This window comes from Oryctolagus cuniculus, chromosome 4 (assembly GCF_964237555.1).
Source record: "Oryctolagus cuniculus chromosome 4, mOryCun1.1, whole genome shotgun sequence".
In the NCBI taxonomy this organism is placed as follows: Eukaryota; Metazoa; Chordata; class Mammalia; order Lagomorpha; family Leporidae; genus Oryctolagus; species Oryctolagus cuniculus.
The window spans coordinates 14,476,180-14,488,891 of NC_091435.1; the positions used below are offsets into that span (position 1 = coordinate 14,476,180).

The 12,712-nt window shown below is 36.1% G+C and overlaps 2 protein-coding genes across 2 annotated transcripts; both read right to left on the bottom strand.

The window, feature by feature from the left end:
* Positions 1-210: 210 nt before the first annotated feature.
* LOC127482992 (keratin-associated protein 20-1-like) lies at positions 211-939 on the bottom strand. Its single transcript, XM_051819216.1, has one exon. It carries the CDS (start codon positions 922-924, stop codon positions 682-684), a length of 243 nt encoding a protein of 80 aa, XP_051675176.1. The 5' UTR covers positions 925-939; the 3' UTR covers positions 211-681.
* A 9,285-nt stretch (positions 940-10,224) lies between these two features.
* On the bottom strand, positions 10,225-11,350 carry LOC127482991 (keratin-associated protein 20-1-like). The gene has a single exon (XM_051819215.2). The coding sequence runs from the start codon at positions 11,282-11,284 to the stop codon at positions 11,123-11,125; it is 162 nt and encodes a 53-aa protein (XP_051675175.1). The 5' UTR covers positions 11,285-11,350; the 3' UTR covers positions 10,225-11,122.
* Between the last annotated feature and the right edge of the window lie 1,362 nt (positions 11,351-12,712).

Here is a 12,712-nt window from a genome sequence, read left to right on the forward strand (position 1 = left end):
TGATGGAGAAAATATAGAAAAAAATGTAACAAAGCAATATTGGCACAGAAATAGTTTATTTAATAGCACATATCTTTTTCCAAAAAAATTGATAATGAAATTGATTGAATTTCATATAGCATTAGAAAAAGAATACACATCAAAGGAACATCTTTTCTATAAACCATCACACATCCCAATTGAGAATGATGAAATGCAATGGAGGTTGAATTTCATTTTTTTTAAGATTCATTTTATTTGATTGAAAGACAGAGTTATAGAGAGAGGTAGAGACAGAGAGAAAGGTCTTCCATCTGCTGGTTCCTGCCCCAGATGGCTGCAATGGCCGGAGCTTCGGCAATCTGGAGCCAGGAGCCCGGAGCTTCTTCTGGGTCTCCCATGTGCGTGCAGGGACCTAAGAACTTGAGCCATATTCCACTGCTATCCCAGGCTGTAACAGAGAGCTGGATCGGAAGTGGAGCAGCCAGGACTAGAACAGGTGCCCATATGGGATGCCAGAGCTTCAGGCCAGGGCATTAACCCGCTGCGGCGCAGTGCTGGCCCCAAGTTTCATTTTTTTCTCAGATAGTTTAGCACACATTTGCTAGTTTGGAGACATCTTAAAATTTAAGTGAAGAAACAGGTTTTGTGTCAGTAAAATAGGAGACTGCAACCAATAGACTATGTAGCCCTGTGAATTCCTCAATAGTAGCCATAGGACCAGTATCTTCCACAGTACAGCGGGTGCCAGCAGCCATAGCCATAGCCGCCATAGCCACCATAGCCACAGCCACCATAGCCACCATAGCCACAGCCATAGCCACAGCCCAGGCTTCTGTAGCCACAGCCGAGGCCACCATAAAAGTTCCCGTAGTAACACATGGTGTTGGAAGTGGAATGTTCAGCTGAGGAAGAAGAAGGTCTTCTTGGTTTGGATGTTGCCATCTTCCAACTGCCTTTTATAAGCCTCGGAGTGGGTGAGACCAACCACAGGTGATGCTATGTCATTCATCTCAGTAATGTGCTTCTGACAACGTCATGCGGTTCTTAATTTATTACAAAGAAGCCCCTCATAACTGAGATAATTTTGCCCTTGTGTCAGGATTTCAAATCAATTTATGGACCTTTAAAATGAAACTCGTTCCGTTGTCGAGACTCTGACTTATTCTTTATTTAGCTAATTGAATACATCTGACCTGGTTGCATGGTGTGAGGCAAATCATGAAAATTGTTATCCCTTTTGTTTTGCTCTGTTTTCTTTTCATTCCTCCATAAGAAGAAGGTCACTAGAAGGTTTATTGTTTGTAAAAAAAAAAAGCTTTGTCTGGAAAAACAGGTTTTCTGAAACTTTTCTATGTATAAAAGTTAAGGTAGTTATTAGCTATGTTGCTGACAGCATGGTTGCAATTTACTAGCATATGTAAATATCTATATCATTTATTAATGAACTCTAACATTACTTAAATCTTTCCAGTAAATAAATGACCATTTTATGGAAAAAAAAAGCTGTATATACCCCTTGCTTCCTTTTGTCATTCCTTATGAAAGTGTATAGGTGTAACTGGAATACAACAAAATTAGTTATGTCTTTTTTTAACCAGAACTTTATTTGCTTTTATAGATACTCCGGAGTTACAGCAGTGACATGCTTTTGTAAAAATGTATGGAGTGTGTTAATAAAGGAACAAAAAAGGCATTCCTGCCTTCTTTGTTCCATCAGTTTAGAAGAAATAGATGAACTAGTGGTGAAAATAAAAATACCTATTCATAGGAAGGCTTTTTTGGTTTAGTTCAAAAATCTAAATGAAATTTGTATTTAAATGAAATGAAATATTGGCTTAATTCACTTAACATGACATACTCATTTATATCCATTTTTTCCACAAACTACAAACTTTCATTGTTTTGGTAAATGAATCGTATTCCATTGTGTATATTTACTGTATGGTCTTTATCATTTATCTGTTAGTGGACACATTGGCTGATTTTATATCATTCAATTATAATTAGTGCCACAGTAAACATCATGCTGCAGGTATCCCTGTGTTATAATGATTTCACTTATTTTCTGTAATCCAGTAGTGAGACTGTTGGATCATATAGCAATTCTATTTCCAGTTTTTAAAGGCATCTTTAAAATTCCTTCAAATTGTGCATGAAAATTCCCTTTTATCTGCATTCTCAACAGCATGGATTACTTTTTGTCTTTTTGATAATAGCCAATCTGAATGTACTGTTTAGAGAGGCTGGGAGGGGTGAATAGTGGGATAGAGTGAAATTGGATAACAGAAACCAAATCATAGTTCAATAGTAGGAAAAAAATCCCTAATGTTACACAGCACAGGAGGCAATTCTGTTTCACAATAAGCTATTACTTATTTTCTTTGCAAATAGAGTAAAGGAGCTCCATTGCTACAATCATAAAATAATAACAGAAGAAAACATTAATTATCCTTACATGATCAGTACACATTGTGTACATGCATTGAAATATTATACTATAATATGTAAATATGTAGTTATTGTTAATGAATAAGTTATGTTTACTATTTTTAGAAGCATGGTAAATAAGCATATTTGAAGATTAAAGATACATTTAAAAGTATATATTTACATAAAAAAGCTCCATGAATTTTGTTGTCAGGCAGAGAGGTCAACATAAACTATGTAGCATCCCCCTCCATTCTGTTATTGTGAGATTTCCTGAAGAGGAGGAAGCCTTCCATCTAACTTCACAGTGCTGAGCTGTAATCTCCCCTAACCTCACAGACACTGCCGGCTGTACACTCTTTATCATTGAGCACTGGGACTACTACTGATAGATGTATAGATGTGATGAAAAACTCTGCTTTCCCTCATAATTGTAATTTAGATTATTTGAGAAATTTACATGGTCTTGTTAGCCTATTCCAGTCACCCAATTACTATTTGCTTCCAACCATGTGTTAATTGTTTTTATGACGTTGTCTTATGTGACATCTATTATCATCCCTTTGTTTCCTCCTCCCACTGAATATCACTTATGGCATGAGTTTCTAGAAATGCAAAAGGACAATAGAGAAATATCCAATATTGTAGAAGAATAAGAACTAAATGTTCCTTCTTTTGAACTTAGAAAATAAATCATTATCTTCTTTATTAGAGTGAGTATACATCTACAGTTATATGCATAGACGTTTCTTCAACTAACCAACATAGATGTTCAGATATCCAAATAATGCTAAGCATGTTTGTTGATCAATCAGGATTTCATTAATAGTGTTTACTTTTCAAATATGATGATGACTAAACAACTAATCTTTTAACTGAGTGACTTTGTGTCATTGTTTTCCAACGTCATAATGACTCTAGAAAAATGGAGAAAATGTGTACATTCATTTTGAGGATTTTAAAGGAGAATTTTGTAATTACAATATGGGAATGGTGGTATAAGATGGAGGAAGTAAGTTAGTACCCTGAAGATAGTCCTGCTGAGATGGCAAACAGATAGTGTTTTCTGGAAGATTTTAATATCAGATTTTTGTATTCTACCTACACTGACACGTCATCCGAAGTAGAGTGCAGATAGAATAATGTGCAGAATGAGGCGAGAAATGTCTCTCTTCTGAGGCACAGCGCTAAGTAATTCAGCCCCAAATCAAGAAACAAAAGCATGGGTTGTTATGTGTGGTTATAGGATAAAAGGGTTGGTTTGGTGGAGATTAGTGTCATTTAAAATTTCATATATTAATGTAAATTGATAGCCTTATCGGATGTAGCATTGACTGCTGAATCACATGGAAGCTAAATTGTATATAACCTCAGATAAAAACAATGGATTCAGACCCTTGAATTTCTAGGCATGTTAAAACATCAAAGAAAAGAGCAGAGAGATGTCTTGGACAGAATTGGAGAAAATATTTGCAAGCTACTTTCCATCAAATGATAATGTCCACAGAACATCAGACTAAAAAAAAATACTGAATGAGAACAATAATAACAACAAATCAATGAATACAGTTAAGAAATGGGCAAAGGACTCAAATGGACAATTCTCAAAAAAGGGATTATAAGTGGTGGACACAGAAATGAAAATTTGCTATCACTAGCTATCAGGGAAATGCAAATCAAAACCACTGTGATATATTATAATTCTGTTAGAATTATTATTTTCAATAAGATATAAACTAACAAATACTGACCAAAATTTTGCTTTTTTCGTTTTTCTTCTAAAAAGCATTTGTCTTAAATTTTGTTTTTTTTTTTTTATTTTTAATGGAACATTATTCAACAATAAAAATGAAATTCTGTAATTTATTGTAAAATGGATAGAACTGGAAAACATGTTATGTGAAAGAAGTCAGACATAGACAGATACATACTGCATATCTCCCTCATACATGAAAGCTAAATAACAAACAAATAAAAATTCAACCTGAACAAAGAATAGTGATTACTAGAGACTGGTAGAGGTAAGGAGGTTTAGATGGAGTTTGGATAATGGGTAGAAAATCAGAGATCAAAGGAATAACTTCCCAGCATTTCACAGCATATTCTGGAAACAATAGTTCATAATAGTGTAGTATACATTTTGTGAACAAACAGAAGAAAGAAGCTCCAAGTCTCCTACTGTAAAGTAATAAATGTCAAAGCAGAAGAAATGTTGATTATGCTGTTTTGATCAGTACCTATTGTATACATGTATTGAAATGTCACACTGTAGCCTATAATTATGTTCAATTGTTGTCACTAACAATTTGGAACAGAAAAAAAATCAGGATATATACAAAGACAGGTTTGTTCTTCAGTGTTTCTATCTGTATTTCTCTTTTTATTTCTCTATTGTTCTATTACTCATCCTTGGTGACAAATTCACATAAATGTAGAAAAAGCAAAAATAAAGGGACAAAATTTAAATAAATGTAATGAAGCAGGTGTGTAGAGTTTATTATAAATGAACCTTATTTTCTCGAATAAAACATGAAAAATACAGGTATGAAAGAAAGTGATACTAAAGCAAAATAAAGTATGAGCGTATTTTACAATTTGTGAGAATCTCATTGATTTTGGTTATGCAAGATAAATCATGCCGAATCTTTCCCAGTGACAAGAGCTGAAGCTGGGGTTTCTCTTAAGATTTATTTATTTATTTATTTATTTGAAAGGAAAGTTACAGAGATAGAAGGAGGGAGGGAGGAAGGAGGGAGGAAGGGGGCATGGGGCAGGAGAGAGAGAAAGGAGAGAGAGAGAGAGAGAGAGAGAGAGAGAGAGAGAGTCTTCCATCCACTGGTTCACTCCCCAAATGGCCACAAAGTTCAAGGCTGGACTAGGCTGAATCCAGAAGCCAGGTATTCCATCCAGGTCTTCCACATGGATAGCAGGGGCCCAGGTAATGGTGCAAAAGCCATTGCCTGTTACCTCCCAGGTGCATTAGAAAGAGGCTGTGTTGGAAATGAAGCAGCCAGGGCTCAAACTTGTGTTCCTATGGTATGCCATCATTGCAGACAGTGGCTTAACCCACCGCACTGAAATCTCAGCCATTAAAGTTAGCATTTCTGATATGAGTATGGAGCCAGGGTTAGGAAACACAAGAACAGGAGTTCAGTAAGTTGACATGCTCAGGAATAATGCTGATATAATCTGTAGGACTAGGATGAGCATCTTCTAACCAGAGACTTTGTCTCAGAGTTTGGCATGATGGCTCGTGGTATCAGAAATTAAAGTTTCTGTCAAGTAGCAGAAACTCTATTTCCTCAGAAACTGATCCCAGACAAAGCAGTATTTTAGTTATAAACAGTTCAGAACATGCATCTCCCACAAAATGAGCATTTATTTACCCACAACCCACTATCATGTTTATGAAATTAAAAAGGAATTCCTTGGAATTCTCTAAGCATTTCTTCATACTTATTTCCCTTGAATGGTACATACACACACACACACACACACACGCATATGTCTTTTTTCAAGCATATGTTTTCTCTTCCCCAATTATTTTTATGAATTTTTTAACAAACTATGTTATCATCTCATGGGATTCTTCTATAGTGGATGAGACTGATTTCTTCTTTAGTAATTTCTTTTCCTGTATCCCTCTATTTCTGACTTCACCTGTAGGCAGATATAGAGGGTTAATAAAATTCTGGCTATTCTTATTAATTTTGACAGGAAACATATTTTATAGTTGTTCTGAGTACTTTCTGCTACATGATACTAGGAGGCACATAATGTATTCTTGACTGATTTTTTTTACATTTAGCTAAGTTGAAATAATAAATTTGTTCATGTTCAGCCTTCCCTAGCAAATTTTTGCCTACTGATTTTACATTTAATGATTGTTATCTATATATATTTATGTTAGAATTTGTAATATACTGATTTAACAAAACTTATATTATTATAATATTGGATTATGTGGAGATCGATAAAGAGAAGAAGAAACCACAGAAAACTGAGGTTGCTCAGCCTATAGTTAGCCAAATCATAATTATGTGAAGCAGGCTCCCATGTCAGCATGCTGCCTACCTCACCTGTGGCTGAATGCAGGCATGAGTGAAGTCATCCCCAATAAAACAAAGTAACCAGCTAACTTGTAGTCTCCTGACAAATGGTCAATAGTTGATAAAAATTTATCTTGTTTTTGTTCATGTCCAATAGGTCCTTATACTTTTCCTTGAATCAGCTCCTCTACCCTTCTCTGTTGTTCAAAATCCATTTTTGTTATTTTGGAGAGTCTTCTCATTTTCACAAGACAGATGGTTTATTAGTAAAAACTATCAGGTATCTCTCAGCTTCATGAGACTATTGACAAAAAGCCAGCAGAGAATTTTCAAAACCAGGCCTGAGAAAGCTAACCTTTTCTACCTTAAGTTAATATTTTCTTTCATGACTCTGTTTTTTTGTTAATATTTTCTTTCATGACTCTGTTTTTTTAAAACATACAATATTTTTCCCAATGGTTTCAAAGTTATATCCTGAAACTATATGGAAATGATGAAAATGGAAAGGATAGAGCATAGGAATGATGGAACTTCATTTTATCTATAAAACTGCATTTTGATAAAAGCTATTGAAGCTATTCCTTAACGAAAGGCATCATACAGAAACACACAAGAGCTATGATGAAATGCTGTTTGCAACTAAAGTATAAAAAGTAACTTTATCCTACTTTTTAAAAAAAAGTTGCAGTGCACAATTCAATTCTTGAATATACTGGTTTTCCATGTGTTCTTGTCCTTAGGAGTATAGAGTGATGCTTGAGAAGCACAAGCTTTCTGCTTTCCATTGATATTGGGTTCATCTTCCCTCTGAGCTTGTTCTGGCAAGGATTTCAGCAGTATAATCTGGACAAAGCAGAATCACAGGGCATGGAGACTTTAGCGAGAAATAAATGCATCACCTTCTTAATAGCTATGCTTATCACATGCTCCTAACTTATAAATATATGTAAGTACTACCAAACATTAACAAATGCATGCCAGCCTTATTTATTAATTAATTAATTTTCCATTTTTTTATGTTTCTTTTTTTAACTTTTATTTAATGAATATAAATTTCCAAAGTACGGCTTATGGATTACAATGGCTTCCCCCCAATATCGTCTCTCCCACCCGCATCCCTCCCCTTTCCCACTCCCTCTCCCCTTCCATTCACATGAGGATTCATTTTCGATTCTCTTTATATACAGAAGATCAGTTTAGCATACATTAAGTAAAGATTTCAACAGTTTGCTCCCACACAGAAACATAAAGTGAAAAATAATAGATGATTTTTTAAATGATGATGAAATCAGATCAGACCTATTGTCATGTTTAATCCCAGTGAGAGTCAAGTTGGGAATTGATAATTTCTTCTTTTTTTTTTTTTACAGAAGATCAGTTTAGTATAGATTAAGTAAAGATTTCAACAGTTTGCACCCCCATAGAAACACAAAGCGAAATATACTGTTTGAGTACTCATTATAGCATTAAGTCTCAATGTACAGCACATTAAGGACAGAGATCTTACATGAGGAGTAAGTGCACAGTGACTCCTGTTGTTGACTTTACAAATTGACACTCCTGTTTATGGCATCAGTAATCTCCATTCTTTTAAAATATGTGTTTAGTTAGTTATCTATTTATTAGAAAAGAAGAGTATGTTTACAGAGAGCAATGTGAGAGAGAGAGAGAGAGAGAAAGAGAAAGATCTTCCATCTGCTGGTTCAATCGCCAAATGGTTGCAATGGCAGACTGATGCCTGAAACTCCACCTAGAGTTCTTCTAATCAGCATTTTCTAAGCAGAGACTGACTCAGAGGTTGGCATGATGGCTTATCAATTCAGAAATGGAAGGGTCAGTCAAGTAGCAGGAACTCTGTTTCCTTAGATACTAATCCTAGACAAGGCAGTACTTTAGTTATAAATACTTCAGTGTATATATCCACCACAAAAAAGAGTTTTATATATCCACAACCCATTATCACATTTATGAAATTAAAAGAAGAGTCTTATGGAATTCTGTAGTGTTATAGTTTTACTTGAATGTTCCACATACATACATACATATATATATATAAAACACATTACATTAAGGCATAATGTGTTGGCATAATGTGAAACATTTCAACCATCTTCCACTGCCCTCCTAGGCACATTATCAGGGAGCTGACAGTTCATGTGTTTATAAAATTGAAATAAAAATGCGAATCTGTGCTAGAGCCAGGCACTGTCCTTGGTGCTGAACCAGATGACTTCCATTAATAGCATTGTGCTTTATTTATTTATTTATTTATTTATTTATTTATTTTTTGACAGGCAGAGTGGACAGTGAAAGAAAGAGACAGAGAGAAAGGTCTTCCTTTTCCGTTGGTTCACACCACAATGGCCGCTGCAGCCGGCGCACCCGGCTGATCCAAAGCCAGGAGCCAGGAGCTTCTCCTGGTCTCCTATGTGGGTGCAGGGCCCAAGGACTTGGGCCATCCTCCACTGCACTCCCAGGCCACAGCAGAGAGCTGGACTGGAAGAGGGGCAACCGGGACAGAATCTGGCGTCCCGATCGGGACTAGAACCTGGGGTGCCAGCACCGCAGGCGGAGGATTAGCCTAGTGAGCCACGGCACCGGCCTCATTGTGCTCTTAATATTATATAATTTCTCACATAGAATACACTTGTGATAGTAACATTTTAGAAAATCCTATTGTTTAGAGGATACATAGTTGAAAATATTTTGCATGTTGAGAAAAGAATTGTGACAATATTTTATGACAAGCAATAAGTGTTCTTAATTAACCTTATAACCTAGTTGTAAAACTAATTAAGATAAATTTGCAGATCCCATGGAATTGCTTTGTCACTTATATTGTTCTTGAAGAATAATATCTGCCACATGAAATGCACTGATATTTCAAGGTTGACATGTCTCTATCAATCATTTTGGGAAAAGTTCATAATGGGGGTAAAAATGACACAAAATGTTAAATCAAAATGTGTTTAGATAGGTTGATGTTGAAATTACATTATTCTTATATTTTCCCTTGTAACAAGATATGGAGGAAAGTTTTATTCAATACAAAAATAAACTTTTTATATTTTTCAAAAGTGAAGCTAGATATATAAAATTTGAAATAATCATTCCATGGAAGCAGGGATCTAATTTCTTCTTTAAAAAGATTTATTTATTAATTTGAAAGAGTAACACAGAGAGAGAAGAGGCAGAGAGAGAGAGAGAAAGAGGTCTTCCATCCGCTGGTTCACTTCTCAACTGGCCGCAACGGCTGGAGCTGTGCTGATCCAAAACCAGGAGCCAAGAGCTTTCCCCTGGCCTGCCCAAGTGGTTGCAGGGTCCCACACCCTTGAGCATCTTTTACTGCTTTCCCAGGCCATAGAACAGAGCTGGACCAGAAGTGAAGCAGATGAGACTCAAACCAGTGCCCATATGGGATGCTGGCATTGCAGTCGGTGGCTTTACCCACTATGCCACAGTGCCAGCCCCAGGGATCTAATTTCTTATGTTTGATGTGCTTACATTGTAGGAGGGTGGCATGTTCTGGAGATTTTTCATGACAAAAATGATGTGTGGACTCACCTTGTGTGCTATTATTACACACAATTTGAGTTGAATGCATATATAATGCATATATAATGGAATAGAAGCAAATCAGTTAGGTGAATGGGAGGCAGAAATTCCAAATAAAGCCAAAAATAGAGACAATCTTCATACTCAAATATGACGTATGAGGAAAAACCAGACAGCAAAGGAACCAAGTACATAGAATATGATGATGGCAAATAGGTGTATTATTTGGGGTTTGATTTATTACTTAAACATTCAGCATGTGGGCTAATGCTTTATTATGATTTCACATGAATGGTTGCAGTGTTTGCAGGTTTATAAAAAGCAAGTTTCATTTAGAAACAACAATTTAGGTCTTCTTAAAAAATCAACTTATAACATGTAGGCAATGTTTTTGTCAAATAACAGTGTCTTACACACATGTGCATGTAACAATGTGACAAAAGTAAAAATGCAAGATTGTTCATACAACAGATTTTATTGAAAAATGCAACAAAATTTATCTCACAGCAAGGATGTTGATTTCAGTAATACGCAGAGAAGTAATTCTAATACAGTAAGAAGAGAAAAACTTATTTTCTTTTTTTAAGATTTATTTATTTATTTGAAAGTCAGAATTACACACACACAGAGAAAGAGAGGCTAAGAGAGAGAGGTCTTCATCTGTTAGTTCACTCCCCAATTGACTGCAAGGGCCAGAGCCGTGTCTAGCTAAAACCAGGAGCCAGGAGCTGCCTCTGGTTCTCCCATGAAGGTGTAGGGGCCCAAGGACTTGATCCATCTTCCACTGCTTTCTCAGGCCATTGCAGAGAGCTGGATCAGAAGTGGAGCAGTCAGGACTTGAACTGGTCCATATGGGATCCATATGGGATGCTGGCTCTGCAGGCAACGGCTTTACCTACTACGTCACAGCACTGGTCCCAAAAATAATGTTTTAAAGAAAGGCATTACAGATGATTACAATCAATTGAGACAATGGATGTTTGAATTTAAACTATTCTCTCCTCCACAAGTAGTCTAAGATGAAACAATTGTTATTTAAGAAAATGAGGAATCCAGGATTGAGTCAGGAAACACAGGGAGAGGAGTCTGGAAGTGTCTGTGGGAGTTTCTCAGTAGAATCCATAGTTCCAGTATCTCCTATAGCAGAATGGGTAGCTGCTGTATCCATACAGACCATAGCCACAGCCATAGCCCAGGCCACCATAGCCACAGCCATAGCCCAGGCCACCATAGCCACAGCCTAGGCCATAGTAGTTGCCGTAGTAGCACATAGTGTCAGAGGTTGAAGATTCAGTCAAGAATCAGGTAACCAGAGTCGACAATCTGAACACCACTAGCTATCCCTGTGCTTTTATACACCTTCAGTGATGGGTGGGGCAAACCACAGGAAAAGGTGGACTCATAATTCACTTTAATTTACATTAGAAAAATTCCCCGTTTGTTTCTTTAGGCAAAGAATTTTCATACTTTAGATTCTTTCTACTTTAAGTTAGGAGTCCCATGATTAAGCCACCTTACTTTTATGATAAATGATTACTGTATTTACAAATCTACATCAAAGTAGTCTATTGTGAAAAGTTCTCAACTGTGGTTTTTATTTTTTTTTTGAATTTCAAAAAAATAGTAAACTGCTTGTGTCAGGAGCTTAGATGCATAGAGAGACATTTTAAGTAAAATAAGAATTTTGTGGGAGGGGAGCTGTGTCATAGAAAATTAAGCCATCTGCCACCTGCTACTCTATATCGAGAGCAATTCTTGGCAATACTGGATTAGATAATGGCCTGAGTATTTAGGTTCCTACCACCCATGTGAGAAACCTGTATGTATCTTGGGATCCCAGCTTCAGCCTGTCTCAGCTCTGGCTGTTGAGGCCATTTGAAGGAATGAAACAGGAGATGGAAAAACACTCTGTGTGTGTGTGTGTGTGTGTGTATTTCTCCCTCTTTCATTCACATTGACTTTCAAATAAATAAATATTTACAGTAGAATTTATATGTATGTATGTGTATATGTAGGTGTATATATTTAGAGTAGAATTTATATGTACGTATGTGTATATGTAGGTGTATATATATGCATGTATGTATATTTTGCCATGTGGTGCCTGCGGAGAATGCATGCATCAGTACTTCCTAATGGATAAATTGATACACATTCACAAGTCACCTAATAGGAATTTGTTCTGAGAAATGTGTCTTTGGGTAATGTTGTTTTTGTGTGAACATTATCAAGTGCAAATATACGTGTAAGACAGAAACATCACTAGGGGATACAATCTTATGGGATCTCCTCCTTATTTGTAGGCCATCAGTTGTTGACCAAAACATTGTTATGTAGCCCATCAGTTTATATTCAAATGCCATCATAGATACCTATACTTCTATCTATAATTATGTCACATTTTTATTATCTCTGGGAAGATTTTTAACTGTTATAAAATAAAACAATGGCATATATTCATTTTCTTTCTAGTGGATTAAAGTATTAACCATTATACAGAGAATGGGTGAATGTTGTCAGGATTTATTCTGCTTTTCTTCACAGTATACTAGGTTCATTCAGACCAGCCCATGTCAATAGTACATATATTTCGGGAGTTCATCTCTTTACCCACTGTGTTCTTCATTGTTCACACTTGCTCTCGGAATCTGGAATGTTGGGAAATTGGTGTGCTGCATACAATCTTTCCACCCACATTA

Bases quoted from the DNA above. Each gene is read 5' to 3' on its own strand.
- LOC127482992 (XM_051819216.1), bottom strand. From the start codon at position 924: ATGGCAACATCCAAACCAAGAAGACCTTCTTCTTCCTCAGCTGAACAT.
- LOC127482991 (XM_051819215.2), bottom strand. From the start codon at position 11,284: ATGTGCTACTACGGCAACTACTATGGCCTAGGCTGTGGCTATGGTGGC.